Source organism: Symsagittifera roscoffensis, chromosome 2, assembly GCF_963678635.1.
Source record: "Symsagittifera roscoffensis chromosome 2, txSymRosc1.1, whole genome shotgun sequence".
Taxonomy (NCBI): domain Eukaryota; kingdom Metazoa; phylum Xenacoelomorpha; order Acoela; family Convolutidae; genus Symsagittifera; species Symsagittifera roscoffensis.
In genome coordinates, this window is record NC_087063.1 from 2,806,080 (window position 1) to 2,826,850 (window position 20,771).

Below are 20,771 nucleotides of genomic sequence, written 5' to 3' on the forward strand. Positions count from 1 at the left end.
ATTGAACTAGATATGATATATAAATAGATAGAATAGAATATTGAATATATGAATAACGATTCCAAATTGAATGTATAGTTTTGAATGTCAATAATGTTTTATGACTAGAATTCACACTCAAGGCTTTGGCAAGTGACCGCTTCAGATTCTCAAGTGACAAACGATTTAGCTGGTGAGATTTGTCCTTGAATCAATTTACTGCACTATAAGTAGATAATTAAGACATAGTTGAATAAGATATACATAAGTAAATAGAATAGAATGAGGTACCGAAGGTCGCCTCACGACACTTCCCCCTCTGGAAAAAATTTATCTCACTATAAATTTCAGAATGCATCAGGCAGAATAATGCGGAAGACATCAAGCACATGTTAGTAGGTTAACTATAGCCCAACCATAATGCAAAATATAGCGGAGTTTTCGGAGTTTTAAAGTTTAAGAAATTTTATCATGGTCATCGATCCTGATTTTCTTAAACGGAGTGGTTTGCTCTTTGGTTCTGGGAAAAGGCACTTGCGATCCTTTTCGAACAATTGGGGTGATTGGCGTAGTAATCGGCTGTTCGATGATTGGTTGCTGTGACGAAGACTCCACGGGGTCGGATTCGGCTACACTCTTAACTGAATGACGAAGAGGATCTCCATAAAACCTCGTCGATTTCTTAGACCGGTTAGATGATATGTTGGACTCGCTAGTAGATTGGGAGGTGGGATCGTCAACCTCTGTATGGCCAGTAACCACCGGGTGCTGAGCTGTAGTCTGAGGAACGGTGCCGGCAATCTGTGGCTGAAATGTGACGGGTTGATCCTGAGGCGTCGCTTGAGTTCCCGTGAAAGATGTCGGGGCTGGGTTTGTTAAAGGTATGATGACCGGAGTTTTTGACGTAACGATCACGGGATCCTATCCTTGAGGCGCTGTAGCAGGTGCCTCCACCAACTTGAGCTGGGGTTCGGTGATTAAGGAGTCCTCGCTGGATGACTCTGCTGTTAAATCAATCACCTTGCCTTTCGAAGGTTCATTCGTGTGCCTTGTAGATGGAGAAGTAGATGGTTGAGATTGAGGCCGAGGAGCAATTCGTCGCTGTAGCCAATCTCCCACTGTGCCAGGCGTAGCTGAAAACTTAGGTGGTTAAAATTATGTCATAGGCTTAAGTGATTTTTCCGATAGACTTTACCTTTGTCAGTAATGTAAGTATGGTCCGTAGCATGAGTAATCTTGATTTTTGCTAGTTTGAACAGAGGCTTTCCGGATTGGCGATCAAGAACTTTCCGAAAGATTTTGATTCTTAGAGGATCTTGTAAAACTAATTTTTCTAATTTACGTGTTTTTGAGAGCCTTTTGGGCCTCGAAGAGGACGACACATTCATACGCTGGGAATGCAAAAGTGCTGGTGCTGAAGTATCGCGAACGTTGTCGTAAAAGCGTAGAGTTCCCTTGGTGATCCCCGATTTCAGCGAGTATGCGAGGTCACTATTACGAGCCGCCAATTCGCGGAGGAGTTCTTGTCCTTGTTGTGGGGGCAGATTCCGTTTCCACTGCTTCCAGGTGTTAGCCGCCTTTGCAAGATTCTCCAAGGCCTTGTAAGGTTGACTGTCCGCTTTGCGCTCGCCCACACCAAAGAGTAGTTTGAACTTATAGGCGATTTCAGGGCTGTATGACGCTCCTCTGGGTACAACTTTAGCCCTATCTCGGCTGTAATCCTGGCTTGATCGCTGCTCCGGAGTAAGGAGGTTTCTTTCCAGTCCTTGCGCTGAAGTAGGAGAATGAGCAACATTATCACGCGCTAAAGAAAACTCAGTGTTGGGCTTCCTCCCAAAATGTAGCTCAAAAGGAAATACTTTCAACGTAGAATGCTTAGTTTTCCGAATATCGTCAATGATTTGTTGTAAAGTCGACTTCAGATTTTTAAAACTAGGATCTAGTTTTTCTGCTCCAAGCTTCCGTTTAATGGTCTGAATCGACCTCTCCACCAGCCCACAACTCCGATGATCCCTCACCGCTGTGAGGATGTGTTTTATGCCTATATTTTTGCAAAATTCTTTAACGACGTCAGAGTTGAACCCAGATCCATGATCTGTCCTAATGCTTTTCGGTATACCATGATTATGAATATACGATCGTAAAATCGTACTGGTTGTCTTAGTTAACACTACCGAATGGAACTTAGAAAAACGATCTATTGAGACTAAAATGTAGATTTTCGCCTTCTTATCGTCTTATAACGGACCCGCAAAATCAAGTTGCAATTCTTGATTCGGAACTGACAGCGTTGGTAACGGCTTAGCTGAATTATAGGTCGCTGAAATTTTGATGTTCTTACCAAATAGAGTACACTCCAGGCTTTTTTCGCAGACGTTAACGATCTGACGATTGAGGAATGGCCACCATATATAATCCGAGGCGTCCATCATTGCCGCCTGGCCTGGATACGAGCGATGAAGTCGACTCAAAATGGCACTTCGTAATTGTTCGGGTATGGCCAATTTGTTATCTAACAGTACACAATTGTTCACCACCGCCGCCTTCGTCCAAAATTGGGCCATGTACGCCCCTAGTTTGTTAAAGGATTGCACATCCTTATTGATGATCGCAGTCCGCATCGGTCCGAGGAACGGGTCTTCTCCTGTCAGTTCTCCCAGCAGATCCACATCGAACAATCCTGGCAATACGACCACCTTTTTTTTGTCCTGAAAGACCAGCGGTTTGTGATTGTTAATGGCATTAACCCCGATTCTGAGTATCTCCCCCTATCTGGCCTGTCTCGTTTGCCTCTGCCTCCGGCATCTGTCGAGGAAATTAGTAAGGGCTTTTTGTGTAGTCTGTCCTCTAATAACCACAAAACGTTCTCGAGAGTGTCTCAACCTGGCTATGTTTCGGGTACGTATTTGATCAATACGGCTCGGGCGATCCCTAGGGCGAACTGTAGATAGGCCGGGTCTTTGTTACTTGAGGTACGAAATTTAGGGGAACTAATAGAAAAATTTTTAACAAAAGTGAGGAGATTCGATTGTTCGATCGTCCTATTTGCTAGGTCAATACTATTAGTAGAAGTATTAGTTTTATTTAGAGTAGAGTTGAGAGTAGTGTTTGATCAAGATTGATTGTAGTATCCATATCGTGACTGAATTCTGAGATGTAAGGTCGGAGACAATGAGTTTGAGCAGAAACTTCCGGTTTAGCGTATCTCATTTGCATACTGCGCTGTGATTGGTCGGCACTATCAGAGCATGAAAAGTCGACCTCTCGCGACGATGATCAGAGCATGAAAAGTCGACCTCTCGCGAAAAGTCGACCTCTCGCGACGAAAGTCGACCTCTCGCGACCTTTCACGCGCAGGTTCGTATCCTGCTGGCTGCGCCTTGAGATTTCCCTCAGTTGGGTTAGGGAAAACAGGATTGTAAAAATTGAATATTGAATTAGATATGATATATAATAGATAGAATAGAATATTGAATATTTGAATAACGATTCCAGATTGAATGTATAGTTTTGAATGTCAATAATGTTTTACGACTAGAATTCACACTTAAGGCTTTCGCAAGTGACCGCTTCAGATTCTCAAGTGACAAACGATTTAGCTGGTGAGATTTGTCCTTGAATCAATTTACTGCACTATAAGTAGATAAATAAGATATATTTAAATAAGATATACATAAGTAAATAGAATAGAATGAGGTACCGAAGATCGCCTCATGACAATTGGAAAAAATCAGTTTTTTTTTCATTTGGACTTTTTTGTTTCAAATGCTTACATTATAACCACTATCTAAAATTTTCACATGCCTAAAAATGAAAAAGAAATTGTTTTCCAAATTCCGTTATTTTCCGGCTTTCTCGACCCAGCTCAGATATGACCCGACTTTCAAAACCAAATTTTCAATGTTTTGACGTTCTCAGCTGTCTCGAACGACATTTTGTTAAAAATTATTAGTTTGACCCCGCATAAGTATGTTTCGACTTTCACGGTCAAAAATGGGTTGAAATGGGCTGAAAAGGTTTGAAACTTCTCGGAAAAAAATTCTATCTTGACTTTCGAATGTGGTAGCTTCAATTTGTTCAATTTGATTTTTTGCTTTCTCAGTGAAAACACCTCTTGTTAAGATTATTTTCATTTCAAATTTTGGGTCTGAAATTTAATTTTATAAAGTTTTAGATATCAGCTTATGTTTTGACTGTGCTCGACCTAGTTTTTGATTTTCTCGACCAAAATCAGGTATGTTTTGATGTGTTCGACCTATATTTTGACTTTCTCGAGCTACGTTTCAAATTTCTTGACCAAAGTTAGTTGTTTTTTTTTACTCGCTCGGCCAAAGTCGGTTATGCTCGACCGAAAATTACTTTTCAACAGCGGAGTTTGGGTCGCGAAACTGCATTGCTCGAATTTCGAAGTCGAAACGTATCGTGCCCCTCGGCCCGGATGTTTCGGAGATGGTCTGTTAGTTGGTTACGATAGCGAGTACTTATCCATCACGGAGCGAATAGGTTTGTTTTTGGACACTTTACAATACCACGACGTGGTGCAACCAGCAAAGAAAAAAATTCCATCAGGTGTTAGCGTTATTAGAAAAAGCTCTAGAAAGAACCGCCGCTACCGTGAAAAATTGCAAGGTCCAGTTAAGAATGCCTTCCTATGAAAAATCGAATGTTACGTAGGTAAATCTGAAAATGGATAAACATATACAGACGTTGCGCTAGTGGTCAAACTATGTTTCTAGGGCAAGGGCAATAAATCCCAGAGGTCAACACAACAAAAAAGAGAGCGGGCATACAGATACATGAAAAAAGTTGTATTTCAAGCACTTCAACCCATGAGACGTAGCGGGTTCAAAAATAAATCTCAGATGTTTATCTGGCTGAGAGAAGCGATAGAAAACGCAATTATTGTACGCAAGTTGAGATTTTCCTCAGTTGGGTTAGGGAAAACAGGATTGTAAAAATTGAATATTGAATTAGATATGATATAAGAATAGATAGAATAGAATATTGAATATATGAATAACGATTCCAGTTTGAATGTATAGTGTTGTGTGTCAATAATGTTTTACGACTTGAATTCACACTTAAGGCTTTCGCAAGTGACCGCTTCAGATTCTCAAGTGAAAAACAATTTAGCTGGTGAGATTTGTCCTTGAATCAATTTACTGCACTATAAGTAGATAATTAAGACATAGTTAAATAAGATATACATAAGTAAATAGAATAGAATGAGGTACCGAAGGTCGCCTCATGACACATCCCCCTCTGGAAAAAATTTATCTCAGTATAAATTTCAGAATGCATCTGGCAGAATAATGCGGAAGACAGCAAGCGCATGTTAGTAGGTTAAATATAGCCCAATCATAATGCAAAATATAGCGGAGTTTTCGGAGTTTTAAAGTTTAAGAAGTTTTATCATGGTCATTGATCCTGATTTTCTTAAACAGAGTGGTTTGCTCTTTGGTTCTGGGAAAAGGCACTTGCGATCTTTTTCGAACAATCGGGGTGAATGGCGTAGTAATCGGCTGTTCGATGATTGGTCGTTGCGACGAAGACTCCGCGGGGTCGGATTCGGCTACACTTTTAACTGAATGACGAAGAGGATCGCCATAAAACCTCGTCGGTTTCTTAGACCGGTTAGATGATCTGTTGGACTCGCTTATAGATTGGGAGGTGGGATCGTCAACCTCTGTATGGCCAGTAACCACCGGGTCCTGAGCTGTAGTCTGAGGAACGGTGCCGGAAATCTGTGGCTGAAGTGTGACGGGTTGATCCTGAGGCGTCGCTTGAGTTTTCGGGGCGGGGTTTGTTAGAGGGTTGATGACCGGAGTTTTTGACGTAACGATCACGGGATCCGATCGTTGAGGCGCTGTAGCAGGTGCCTCTACCAACTCGAGCGGTGGTCCGGTGATTAAGGAGTGCTGTTAAATCAATCACCTTGCCTTTCGAAGGTTCATTTGCGTGCCTTGTAGATGGAGAAGTAGATGGTTGAGAGTGAGGCCCAGGAGCATTTCGTTGCTGTAGTCGTTCTCCCACTGTGCCAGGCGTAGCTGAAAACTTAGGGTGGTTAAAATTATGTCTTAGGCTTAAGTGATTTTTCCGATAGACTTTCCCTTTGTCAGTAATGTAAGTATGGTCCGTAACACCATTTTTCTAGTCTTGATTTTTGCTAGTTTGAACAGAGGCTTTCCCGATTGGCGATCAAGAACTTTCCGAAAGATTTTGACTCTTAGAGGATCTTGTTAACCTAATTTTTCTAATTTACGTGTTTTTGAGAGTCTTTTGGGCTTCGAAGAGGACGACACATTCATTCGCTAAGAATGCGAGAGTGCTAGCCGCCTTCGCACGATTCTCTAAGGCCTTGTAAGGTGTTAGCCACCTTCCCAAGATTCTCCAAGGCCTTGTAAGGTTGACTGTCCGCTATGCGCTCGCCCGCACCAAAGAGTGGTTTGAACTTATAGGGGATTTCCGGTCTGTGTGACGCTCCTCTGGGTACAACTTTAGCCCTATCTCGGCTGTAATCCTGGCTTGATCGCTGCTCCGGAGTAAGGAGGTTTCTTTCCAGTCCTTGCGGTGAAGTAGGAGAATGAACAACATTATCACGCGCTAACAAAAACTCAGTGTTGGGCTTCCTCCCAAAATGTAGCTCAAAAGGAGATGCTTTTAACGCAGAATGCTTAGTTTTCCGAATATCGTCAATGATTTGTTGTAAAGTCGACTTCAGATTTTTAAAATTAGGATCTCGTTTTTTTTTGTTCCAAGCTTCCGTTTAATGGTCTGAATCGACCGCTCCACCAGCCCACAACTCCGATGATCCCCCACCGCTGTGAGGATGTGTTTTATGCCTCTACTTTTGCAAAATTCTTTAACGAAGTCAGAGTTGAACACAGATCATCCATGATCTGTCCTAAAGCTTTTCGGTATACCATGATTACGAATATACGATCGTAAAAATTTTACTATTTTTTTCGCAGTAGTTGTCTTAGTTAACATCACCGAAGGGAACTTAGAAAAACGATCTATTGAGACTAAAATGTAGATTTTTGCCTTCTTATCGTCTAATAAGTGATTATTAATGGCATTAACCCCCATTCGGAGTATCTCCCCCTGTCTGGCCTGTCTCGTTTGCCTCTGCCTCCGGCATTTGTCAAGGAAATGAGTAAGGGTCTTTTGTGTAGTCTGTCCTCTAGTAACCACAAAACGTTCTCGAGAGTGTCTCAACCTGGCTAGGTTTCGCGTACGTATCTGATCAATACGGCTCGGGTGATCCCTAGGGCGAACTGTAGATAGGCCGGGTCTTTGTTGACTTGAGGTATGAAAATTAGGGGAAGTGGTAGAAAAATTTTCAACAAAAGTGAGGAGATTTGATTGTTCGATCGTATGATTTGCGAGGTCCATAGTATTAGTAGAAGTATTAGAGATAGTTGAGAGTAGTGTTTTGATCAAGATTGATTGAAGTATCCATATCGTGACTGAACTCTGAGATGTAAGGTCGGAGACAATGAGTTTGAGCAAAAACTTCCGGTTTAGCGTATCTCATTTGCATACTGCGCTGTGATTGGTAGGGACTATCAGAGCATGCTAAGTCGACCTCTCGCGACGATGATAAATACTCCCGATTTTGCATACTTGCATATGAATTGCTGGTTGACTGACAGCTTGAATTCACGCCCTCTATCGGCGAGTGATTATGACGATAAATTAGCATATCCTTTTGAGATTGGTTAACAGATTGAGTAATATTTGCGACGCCCTCTAGAGACGATGAACTAAACTGTTTGCCAAAACTTGATTGGCTAGATGAATCAGCTGTTGATTGGTCCGTTGATTTATTTAAAAGGTAGCTAATGTTACTTCCAGTTTTACGCAACGATTTGATTGGTTGTAATGAGTTACAAATGAAACTTGCCCCACCGGCATTATTTGAGGTTTGGATTGAGTACTAATAGAATTTAAAGCATTGTGAAAAGCTTGAATAGATTTAATGACAAATAACTCATCATGCGAAGGTGGTAACGGAGCTTCAAAAGTCGGATGTCTAGACATATAGTCTACAATACCTAGAGCTACAATACCTAGAGAGGAACCGGGTATATGTTCGATTTGATAATCGAACGGAATAAGGCGGTCCTCCCAGCGAGAGAGTCGTGACTGGTAAGACTTCTTGCCATACGTTTCGTTGAGGGCAGAAACAATGACCTTATGATCGGTTAGAATGACAAAACATTTACAAAGTAAGTACGGAAATGTTCGCACGCCCATACAATGGCCAGAAGCTCTAACTCATTGGTACTAGACTTGATTTCCGCGAAGTTTAGAAATCTAGAGGCAAACGCAATCGGGGCCCAAACATTTGGTTCCACTTCTTGTTCCAAGCAGGACCCCAGACCGCTGTGACTTGCGTCACATTTAACTCGCGAAGCTTTCGAAGCATCATAGTGAAACAAATTAGGGATGTTTACGATGAGGTTTAAAATTTTCTGAAACGCAATATTTTGCTCTTCCCCCCACAAAAAGGATTTTTTATTTTCCGCCTTTAACGAAACTCTGAAGGCGACTGTATAATTGTGCAAGTCCGGGATGAAACGTTGAAGATGTTTGAGGGTCCCCATAAACGATCTTAACTGCTTAAGGGTTTTTGGTGGCAAAAGGTATTTGATGGCCTCTATTTTTGAGAATTTCGGAGCGTAGCCGTTTTCATCGATTTCATACCCTAACCACACTAACTTGTTAACTGAGAACTCAAATTTGCTAAGTTTCAACGCCCATCCTTCTTCATTCAATCGATTAATGACTCTTTCGACCAAGATATTATGGTCCTCAACTCTTCCTTTAGTGACAACCAGTATATCATCAAGGTAACATATAACGCCTTTCAATCCTTGTAACGTAAAGTCAATCGCTTTCTGGAATTTTGTAGGCATATAAGTTAGTCCGTAGAAACCAGTCTTGAACCGATAGGTGCCCGTCGCCTCTCCACACAAAATACTAAAGTTACAATGACTACTGGTTAGCTCCGATTAAAATAATTGACTGAAAGCGTATTTAAGGTCAAGAGAAGTAAACCACACTTCCCCAGGTGTGTCTCTAGTTATGATTTAAGCCGCCAAGTCAATCAATTTATGCACATTAGGCATTTGATATTTATTTTGCCAGATTTGGGCATTCATGGCGCGATCTTGCAAATGTATAGGGAATTTTCGGCCTTTAACTTGTCTAGGTACCAAAGGGTCTTTTTTGGACCTCCCCAGCCTGCTGAACACTTTAGGGTACCTTTTGACAAAATGATCTCTCCAAAATTGTGAGGTCGGATCCAACTCCTGCTCGTCTTCCCCCAAACTAACTTCCGCCGGTCTGCGTTGCACCGTTTCGATTCCTAATTTCTCTTGAAGGTTCATCCCGAGTAGATTCCGAGTACGATTTTCAGAGACCAAGAAACACGCATTCTCGATTTTCCGTCCCTTCCACGTGATGGGGATTTCTAGAGAACCGAACAGCTTAATTGGTCTCTTGTTATAGTCGACATAAGTGACATCTAATGGATGTCTCGCGATGTCCTTAAATTTAACGTTGGGAATTAGTTTCATGAGTATATCCGCCGTTTTCTTATTTAAGAAAGACACGGGACTGCCAGTGTCCACCGTAGCGTAGAAGAAGGAGTTACCAGAACATAACTGAATGCTGAGGCTCCTGGGTTGTCCTCCCGCTGACTTTAGAAGTTCTACATTTTTAATTTGCACCACGTCTATCGCCATGACCCCATATTCCGGCTCGCTGTCACCATTTACGTCAATTAAATTACATTCTTGATCTGTAGTCATCTCTTCATTTTGTATCATGTTAACACGTCGTTTTGTAGTGTTACACACCTTAGCAAAATGACCCTTCTTTTTGCAAGCATTGCATGTAGCTTCTCTAGCAGGGCACGACCGGCGATGTTCCAGGGAAAACGGGTTACCACAAAAAAAACATGGTTTAATTTGATGTTGACCTTGTTGAGGACGACTTACACCTCCTCCCCGGTTGGTTCCTGCTTGATTAGAATAGAGTTTGTAGTACTAGAAGTGGCGTTGTTATGCGGGAGCAATTTCTGAAATTGTTCTGACAATTTAGCCCCATTCTCCAAGGTCAGTTGTAGAGTTTCGTCAAGATTAGCTTTTGCTCTGATTAATTGCCTCTGAACCTCAACGTCGCGAATACGGCCAATAAACAAATCTTTCAACGTCGCTCTTTCCTGATTGATCGGCCAATTACACAGCGCAGTTTGAGCGCTAAGTCGGGCGTAAAATGATGAGAATGAGTCATTATCCAGCATGAAAATTGTATTATACAACCTAATCTTTTCGACTGTGTAGTCCCGCTCTGCCTTGAAAAGATCTTCGCAGCACTTGTGAAAATCAATAAAGAGCTAGTATTGAGGTCCAGATGAGGGTAAGAATCCAAAAATTGTTTTTTTCCCATCATTTCCCAGAGCGAGGAAAAGTCGCGATTTCAGACGCGCCTCTGCCTCATGGTAACACCATGCGAGGTCCTTTCCTTCTCCTCTCTAGATTGTACTCATCGATTCTTCTATTAGCTGCTGCAACTCTGTGATTCCTATTGGTTACATCTGCTGCATTTTCATCCGGCCCCGGTGCTTCAGGCTTCGGGTAAGGTTCATCCACTTTTTCTGCTGGGGCAACTAGTAGCTCTCCCGGTGAAATATTGTCTTTGAGACTCACAGCTAATTGAATTCATACTTAAGGCTTTCGCAAGTGACCGCTTCAGATTCTCAAGTGACAAACGATTTATCTGGTGAGATTTGTCCTTTCTCGTGAATCAATTTACTGCACAATAAGTAGATAATTAAGACATAGTTAAATAAGATACACATAAGTAAATAGAATAGAATGAGGTACCGAAGGTTGCCTCATGACAAAAGTAACGAGAAAGTCAGAGTCGGCCAACTTTCTGTGAGAATAATAAAAACCCATTTTATACTGATAGAAACATTGCCTTCGACCATGCCGCGACTATTTTTTTTACAAATTTTTACTAATGCCGCACTAATTTTTTGACCGCCGTGACCAATTTTTTCGAACATACCGGACTAATTGTTCGACCGAGCCGCGAGTTATTCTTCGATTATGTGGCTACTTATGTTAACCTACTATGACTGTGCGAAAGAAACAGCTTGATCTAAAAAATGTACAAGTTACAATAAATCAGCGCAAAAAAGTATGATGGTTAGCATGGTAGGTTTGGAAGCCCTAGACAGGAAATGGACTCCATGAGAGTACAGAGGCGACAATCTTTTCTACCGCCGCGACTAATTTTTCGACCACGCCGCGATTTTTTTTTTCGAACGCCGCGACTAATTTTGACCACCGCGACTAATTTTGCGACCGCCGCAACTAATTTTTTGACCGCCGCGACTAATTTTGCGACCATCGCGACTATTTTTGCGACCCTCGCGACCGAGATACGATATTTCCAGAGTTTGTCCTCGACTTTTAACTGTGTGCCGACTACGGATTTTCGGTCGCGGAATTATCATTTCTGCGACCGATAAAGTAAAAAAATTACCCGGGCTGTGGAAATCAAATTATTGGAACAGCGAAGTGTATAATTTAATTCTAGAACCTAATCACCCTTTCACCCAAGACCCGCAAAATTACAGTGTAGGAGTTTGTGTTGCGAGGAAACACCGAACGATATGTCGCATGTGAGGAACTATATCGTACAATAGCCATCAAAAAAGTGTCCCCGCTGCTTCTCATACAGCTGCTACCTATTTAAAAAACAAAATTGAACTCTTCGGGAAAATTTTATTAGGGCCAAAGTTAAGCCGTTCAAATTCACTCATAACGTTTTTTCTGCATTTTTTTCCAATAGAAGGTAATTTTGTGGTTCTTGGGTAAAAGGGGTGATTAGGTTCTAGAATTAAGTTAAAGACTTCGCTTTTCCAAAATTTTGATTTCCACAGCCCGGGTCAAGGTCCGCGACTATTTTTTTTGACTTTATCGATCGCGGAAATGTTGATTCCCCGACCGAAAATCCGTAGTCGGGACACAGTTATAAGTCGCGGACAAATCTCTGGAAGTATCTTATCTCGGTCGCGATGGTAGCAAAATTAGTCGCGATGGTCGCAAAATTAGTCGCGACGGTCAAAAAATTAGTCGCGGCGGTTCGAAAAAAAAGTCGCGACACGTTCGAAAAGTTAGTCGCCTCTGTACTTTCAATGGTGCGAATTCCGGTTTTGGCTAAAATTTAGGCTGATTCAGCACTCTCTGAGGAAAACAAGGACACCTAAAAATGGACCAATTTCAACCCGGACAACCTTAGATGCCCAAAACCCAATAAATAAATAGCTTTGCAAAAAAATTCGGCGCCGTTGTTACGCGGCAAAAATGCAATTATAAAAAAGTTTCGTGTTTTTTTAAAGAAAGCGCAATTTCTTTCACCAATCACTTGAATTTGTAACTGTTTGAAACTTTATAGTAGATGTTGAAACGCAATGATATTTGTATTTTACGCTTACTTGTGCAAATGTCCAAATAGTTTATAGCCGACTCAACTGAGCCTGTATCAGCACGACAGACGGCAGAATATCTCAGATGGTAGTCACAGCCGGGCACCAAGTCTTTCCTCTTAAGATCAGTCTCTCCTCTGGTCAAGTTCCCGATGATTGGTTTTCCACAGTTCGCTTGATTAAGAGGCTTGAACGCAATGTAACTGTATTGCCCTGAGGGCACTCCGAATCCATTTATCTCTAGTGTGGTCTCGGTTATTTTAAAATCTGCCAGTGAGCTGAAGACGGTTGGTAGTTCAGGCTCTAAACAAAACAACGTTTTTTTGTACACAATCTGAACAATTTTTTTTTCAATTTTGAGCAGATGTTTATGCGTTATGTAAATATCCTATTTAAAATATCCGAAAAAAACAGTACGATAAAAAATACATGCAGTGCTAGACCTATATTACGAATATGATCGACTTTTTCGACCGAAATTTTTACTTTGTGCTTGTAACTTGAAAACACCATTGTAACTTTTTATTCAATTTATTTTGTTTTATGAGATTTATTTTTTTCATGTTATTACTACTCCATAGACCTTAAAAGGCAGTCGGAACATTCAGCGCTTCGCCCTGATGCGAGCAGTCTTGTCGTTTTTGGAGTTGTTTGACAAGCATCCCGGGTTGACCAAAAATGCTAGTCATACAGTTTTCATATATGGAAAAATGCTAATCATACACATTCCAAGCAATTCCAAAAGTACCGAAAATTGCAACAAAGGTCTATGATTAGTATTTTTTCACATATGGAAATTGTATGACTAGCATTTTTCCATAAACCAAAAAAATTGATTTTTAACATTTTTTTTCTCACAATTTTTTGGTTGTGTTCGTAACCGAACACAAATGACATAAGCCTTGGTTACTCAAACGTAGTATACAAAAGTTTGGCCGCCTCGCATTAAAATGTATTGGAAACAGCCTGAAATGTTTTAATTCTGTAACGAATTAAATCTGTAAATGTTCTAATATAACGAAAGTAACGAACTTTTAAATTTTGGCAAATTATTGGCACAAATTATAAAGAAAAAGGAAAAAAATCCAAAATTAGTATATCCAGGACTACGTTATACATACAAAAAATAAAATTTGCATGAAATTTTTTTTTTTTAAATGTTTGTGTGAGTACAAAAATCAATTTTGCGGTTGAAAAAAAAAACACAAAAAAATTTTGGGGCAATTTCAAAAATACTTGTTGCCATCAAAAGAATGCTTGTCATACATTTTCAATACATGGAAATTGTATGATTAGCCTTTTTTTGACAAATTTTTTTCTTTTTATGTAGTACGATACACCGAATTTTATGCCAAATTAAGGGAAAAGTTTTTGGAAAATTCGACGACAACATTTTAGCAAAATGTAAGAAATTCGTATGATTAGTTTGTTTCATAGACTTAGTTTATGGAATTGTATGATTCGCATTTTTGGTCTATGGAGGTCAACCCGGGATTGTTTTGAAGAATCTGCATGATAGTTGTTTTTCGTGTATGAAAGCTGTCCTGAGAAATTAGCAAAAAGTTAGAAGATTCAATTCGCATCCTTGAAATTGCAAACTTCAATTCAAGTTTAACCGCAAAAAACTTCGCATAACGGTGATTGTTATAGGTTGTTCTATGTGTCAAATATCCCCACCAAAATGCAACTAAAGGCATATAGCTTAAGCCCGAATTCGGCCATGTTGATTGATAGTGGACTAAGTAGAAACAAACCGACTTAGGCTCAAAAGAGTCGAAATATATGTCAAACAAAAAGTTTTTCTTTTTTATCTAGAATGGATTGCACCGAATTTTATGCCAAAACAACAGAAAAATTTTATGCCAAAACAAGAGAAACGTTATACATACAAAAAACTAATATTTGAAAAAAAATTTTGAAAAAAGTGTTTGTGTCAGTACAAAAATCAATTTGCGGTTGAAAAATTACAAAATAAACTCGGGGCAATTTCAAAAATACTTGTCGTCGCCATCAAAAAAATGCTCTTATTATACATTTTCCATACATGAAAATTGTTTGATAAGCGTTTTTTTGACAAAAATGTTTTCTTTTTTATGTAGTACGATACACCGAACTGTATGCCAAAGTAAGAGAAAAGTTTTTCGAAAATTCAACGACAAGATTTTAGCAAAATGTAAGAAGTTTGTGTGATCAGTTTTTTTTCAAAGACTTAGTTTATGGAATTGTATGATTAGCATTTTTGGTCTCTGGAGGTTAAACGAGGACTGTTTTGGAAGTATCTTCGTGATATGTGTTTTTTGTGTAAGTAAGCCGTCCTGGGAAATTAGCAAAAAGTTAGAAGATTCAATTCGCATCCTTCAAATTGCAAACTTCAATTCAAGTTTCACCGCAAAAAATTCGCCAAATGTGTCAATTATCACCACCAAAATGCAACCAAAGGCTTATAGCTTAAGTCCGAATTCAGCCACGTTGATTGATAGTCAGCTAAAGAGAAACAAACCAATTTAAACTTAGGTCAAACAAAAAGTTTTTCTTTTTATTTAGTACGATACACCGAAATTCATGCCAAAACAAGAGAAAAGTTTTTTAAAAATTCAACGACAACATTTTAGCAAAATGTAAGAAGTTTGTATGATTACTGATTTTTCAAAGATTTAGTTTATTGAAATGTATGATTAGCATTTTTGGTCTATGGAAGTCAACCCGGGACTGTTTTGGAAGAATTTGCGTGATAGTTGTTTTTCGTGTATGAAAGCCGTCCTGGGAAATTTGCAAAAAGTTAGAAGATTCAATTTGCATCCTTCAAGTTGCAAATTTCAATTCAAGTTTCACCGCAAAAACTTCGCATAGCGGTGATTTTTATAAGTTGTTCTATGTGTCAAATATCACCACCAAAATTCAACCAAAGGCATATAGCTCAAGTCCGAATTCAGCCACGTTGATTGATAGTCGACTAAGTAGAAACAAACCGACTTAGGCCCAAAAGAGTCGAAACATAGGTGAAACAAAAAGTTTTTCTTTTTTAAGTAGTACGATACACCGAGTTTTATGCCAAAACAAGAGAAAAGTTTTTTTGAAAATTCGACGACACCATTATAGCAAAATGTATGAAATTTGTATGACTAGGATTTTTTCATAGATTTAGTTTATGGAATTGTATGATTAGCATTTTTGGTCTATGGAGATCAACCCGGGATTGTTTTGGAAGACTCTGTGTGATAGTTGTTTATCGTGTATGAAAGCCGACCTGGGAAATCAGCAAAATGTTGGAAGATTCAATTCGCATCCTTCAAATTGCAAACTTCAATTCAAGTTTCACCGCAAAAACTTCGCATAACGGTGATTTTTATAGGTTGTTCCATGTGCCAAATATTGCCATCAAAATTTAACCAAAGGCATATATAGCTTAAGTTCGAATTCAGCCACGTTGGTCGATAGTCGACTAAGTAGAAACAAACCGACTTAGGCCCAAAAGAGTCAAAACAGAGGTCAAACAAATAGTTTTTCTTTGTTATGTAGTACGATACACCGAATCTTATGCCAAAACAGAAGAAAAGTTTTTTTTTGAAAATTCGACGACACCATTTTAGCAAAATGTATGAAATTTGTATGACTAGGATTTTTTCAAAGACTTAATTTATGGAATTGTATGATTAGCATTTTTGGTCTATGGAGGTGAAACCGGGATTGTTTTGGAAGACTCTGTGTGATAGTTGTTTTTCGTGTATGAAAGCCGTCCTCGGAAATTAGCAAAAAGTTAGAAGATTCAATTCGCATCCTTCAAATTGCAAACTTCAATTCAAGTTTCACCGCAAAAACTTCGCATAACGGTGATTTTTATAGGTTGTTCCATGTGCCAAATATTGCCATCAAAATTTAACCAAAGGCATATATAGCTTAAGTTCGAATTCAGCCACGTTGGTCGATAGTCGACTAAGTAGAAACAAACCGACTTAGGCCCAAAATTGTCGAAACATAGGTCAAACAAAGTCGAAATATGTCGAAACTTGGCCGAGAGAGTCGAAACAAACTAGGTTCTTGTCAGGACGGTCGAAACATACAAATTTTGGGTCGAGCAAGTCAGAACTTGAGTCGAGCTCCTCGACCCGGTTGGTTAAATCAGACTCTACTTTGAATAGATTAAGATAAAATTGAAAGTTGGTAAAAATGCCACTTGAACAGTTTTTGAATCAATATTTTGTTAAAAAGCTCTTCGTTGCGACTACGTCTGACATTTTCCTTGAAAGCATTTCATATGAATTTTCAAAAAATTGTGTGGTCAATTCTCGACCACGATTTGTGAACAGCTTGCCATAAGACATCTGTAGTCTCAATTGTAGTCACAGCTGAATAATTATGTATATAGTGTGCGTGTTTTTTATCGAATCGCAAGTTTTCTAAGATATCAACATTATATAAAAGTCCGATTCAAATTAGATTACATATTTACTCGTTAAATGTCATAAAATTTTCTATGCTCATAATAGTAATTGAGTTGCGTAATGTATCAGGGCACCTTAGATTTAAACTCCAAGAGCCCTATTCACAAACATGTATATGAACAGATTTTGAAATTATAACTGAAATTGATCTGCTTAACATCATCCCTACTTCAAAAGTAGGGAGATATTGCGTGCAAAACTATAATAGCTTTAAATCAACAATCACCTGTACAGAAAGATTCGTTGTAGGACACGAATTGTGAGTTTAGAATGCCCCCGGTTGGTAGTTTACATCTGGCTGCGTAATACACTCTATACTCGCATCCTTTCTCCATATTGTAGATAGTAGGGGCAGCCTGACAGGATGACGCAGCATTATGTATATATGTCTTGACGTAGATTTTTATTTAATGCCATTACTTTTCTTGATTTTTTGTTCCGGCCAAACTCTGATTTAAAAAACCGGATCAAGTTTACCCCCCTTACGAGGCGAAACTGTGCATTTTGTGAACTGTAAGCGGATTCCGCTACATGCTAAAATCTGCTTTTCGCTATTTTTCTTTGATCATCTTTGCCGTTTTGGATTCCACGAACAAATAGCCAAAACAGTATATTGCTGAAAATTGCCCCAAAAACAGGCAACTTTGCGGAATCCTCAACAAAATTTTTAAAATTCGAATTAAGTTTTGCCAAACAGTTTGTGGAACCCACAAACAAATAATAAAACATGTGTATAGTGAGTTTAAGCTGGTGCAGAATCCGCAACTGTAAGAGTAATCCGCAATTAGTAAGTGGAACCCAACAAAATGGAGGTTTCAAAAAAGTTTAACTAACTTGTTTATTTTCCCTAAAAAATTCGATACCGGCTTCACATCCTAAAGGAGTAGACTCAAAAGTTTATTCTGCCACTTTTGACCCTGGATTCCACTGAGAGTTGTTAAGAAATTGTTCTCAATTTCGGCAGATAGTTCAATTTGTTTTCAACTGTTGAATTGACTGTATTGCGGATTCCACTAATTTTTATTCAATTTTAGTTTTTTTTTGGGTAATTTGTTGTTTTTTTCTTTTCGACTCGTAACAAGTTTCTCGCAACAGAGCAACATGGTCCACCGTTTTGACAAAAATTCATGCGAGGGGAGAGAGGGATGACTGAAGAAACTGACTTGCGTTATCTGTGGCAAGAAGGGCCTCAGTGACTGCTGCAGAGCTGCAGAGCATATGATGTCGCCCGCATGCTAGGAGACAGTTTAGGCTAGTCGAAGATCTGGGCGAAAAAAAAAGAAAGCTGCTTTCTCCTACTAAGATAAGTTATGCTTTTATGCAGGATACCTGTGATGAGTGTTAAGCACCATTCCAATAAAAGCGGGACAGGACGAATACGATCTGTGCCGAAGACATTAGCAATGATCAGAGTGACTGGAGATGTGTTCATTTTAAAAAAAAATTTGAACCCATCGATCAATATTTTTTTTAAAATCAAGAACGAAAATTCATTTTTTGTACTCATGTTCAATTTTTTTTTAGCAAAAAGCGAATCAATTGAAGTAGACAAATTCACGATTACGTCGACGAGGCAGACAACGAGATGGACTACAAAACTAAATGCGTCGGGAAACCACCACCAGAAAGATGACCAGGACCACAAAGACGACCAGCAAGACGACATGGGACAAACAAGAACCGTGCAGGAACGAGTAGGTTGCGGGTTCCTGGTGCAACCAGGAATCCAACGATGACGAGCAGGATCTTACGAAGAATTCGCACGCAACACTAATATTGTGCGAATGAAAGCCGAAGGAAGCACCTGTTTTGACCGAACTGACAGTCAGCTCCGACAATAAGCAGAACTCGCTGAAGAACAAAGTGACAGGCATTGACAATTACCAAAACTCGGACGTCACATGCCAGATGCCCATCGGTGCGCCAGCTGGTACAACTTCCCGAAGTACCAAATTCATCTGGTACCACAGTTCATTTCAACACTACCAAAAGTCTTCTCGCCCCTTCCTCCGGTACCAGATTTAATTTCGCCACTTCCGGTACCCAATGAGCGGGTCTGAGAAGATATCAACTTCCTCTGGTACGGATCCGCAAAACAGAAGCTCTCGGTAAACAACGGCAAAGATTAGTCGTGGTTTCAGGCAGCACCCGTAGCACGAATGACATTCAGATTAGAGTGTTTCCTAAAATCGACTATGGCGAATTGAGAGAGAGATTCTAACCAGCACTCATCTGAACCATAATTTTACCTTTGATGTTTTTACTTAATTTTCGAGTTCCATCTTTTTTTGTTTTGTGTTCGATCATGCGTATCTGTATAATAAACCGCGTCACTGTGGTTGATCTTGTCATTTGGATCCAGTTAGACAGGCTTATTGACCAAAACAGAGAACTTCATTGTTTCATCTTATTTTTTATCGGCCAAATCCATAAAAAGTTTCAAAAGCGAACTAACTGAGCTTGCGGATGGATGGATTTCAGTTTGACAGCCACATATATGAGGCCAATTTCATTAATAAAACTCTGAACGGTTAACCCTAACTGAACTGAACAACTGAAACTAACTGAACAACTGAATTGCAGAAATTTAGATTGAGTTACATGCTTGACATCGACTCACACAAGACAAATGCCTCTCTGTCTCTCTATCCATCTCTCAGGACTCAAATCTCTCAAGGAAATTTATGAATATCTTTTCCAATTGTTTTATTTATTTTTGACAGTTCATTTATTTTTGACAGTTTTCATGCATGACTTGACTCTAGGTTACAATTCTATCCATCGTGGATAACAGATGACGGCCTCCAGGTTTTCCCGACACGAGCGGAAAGATGAGGAGCCATTCAGCTGCTCCTAATCGGCAATTGCGCTGTTGGCTCTGATTGAGATTATGGAGCATTTGTGGTTAATTTCAATTTAATTTGATACATCATTTTTATTGAAATAATTAAAACTTAAAAACATTTTTATAACACCAGAGACACAATTCCGCCTCAATATTAGAAAAAACTGGAGACAGTACATTCTTCCTCTAGTATATGATTCATGCAGGACATCGATCCAAGCAAGACATCTCTCTCTCCCTCTCTCTCTCTCTCTATCTATCTATCTATCTATCTATTTCGATCTCTGAGGACTCAAAAGTGTCACCAAAACTAATTAAAATCTTTAACAATTGTTTTGTGTTTCTTTGACAGCTCATTTTTTCTGACAACTCAAGCAAAAATTCATGAATTTTTTTGTCTCTGTACCATTCCTTCAAAGCCGGGATATTTTGTACCATTCCCAATAGATCAAATCCGAAGTGGAAACAATTTCCAAACAAGTTTTCGAACTGAGTAAGAAAATTTTTATTGCTCTAGTAAGCATGAGTTCTATTGTTATAGGATCCACGCGTGTCGATAATCATGTGCCCAAGAGCCTAAAGTCATTTATGGCTCAAACTAAACCTGGGATCATTGTAGAATCACAAAACGGGCTCGCAATGATTAACTTGTTTTGATCTTATCATCTCTCAAATAATATAGAAGCAACTATCGTTCTTTCTTCACCTTTTGTCAATTTACCTTTGATTTGGATTTTTGTTATGAAATTTTGTCAAATTTGTCGGCACGAAATCAGAATTTTCTACTGTTTCAGTTGATCAATTCAAGGATGGGAACCACAAATCTACGGTTTCTTCTCTTTGGTACTGTCATACAGATCAAATGGTGGGCCTTAATGAGCTTGATCTCTTTGCGAGATTGAACAGCTGTAAGTTCAAATTTTATTGCTATAAAGTTGTTGCTGCTTCTTTAAGTTCACTGCCGCCTCATGTTCAATTGATTCCATATATAAAACCA

The 20,771-nt window shown here is 39.4% G+C and overlaps 2 protein-coding genes across 2 annotated transcripts in view; one reads left to right on the forward strand and one right to left on the reverse strand.

Annotated features, from left to right (window-relative positions):
- The window catches only part of LOC134839599 (cyclin-dependent kinase 10-like), a 501,898-nt gene that overhangs the window by 239,922 nt on the left and 241,205 nt on the right, over positions 1 to 20,771 (forward strand). The gene's annotated exons all lie outside the window — the stretch shown is intronic.
- LOC134838970 (uncharacterized) overlaps positions 1 to 20,771 on the reverse strand; it is an 81,618-nt gene that overhangs the window by 24,820 nt on the left and 36,027 nt on the right. The window contains exons 7-8 of the mRNA XM_063854342.1: positions 17,156 to 17,285; positions 12,497 to 12,790 (exon numbers count right to left, since the gene is read on the reverse strand). Of these exons, the coding sequence (XP_063710412.1) occupies positions 12,497 to 12,790; positions 17,156 to 17,285 (424 nt within the window). The remainder of the gene's footprint in view (positions 1 to 12,496; positions 12,791 to 17,155; positions 17,286 to 20,771) is intronic.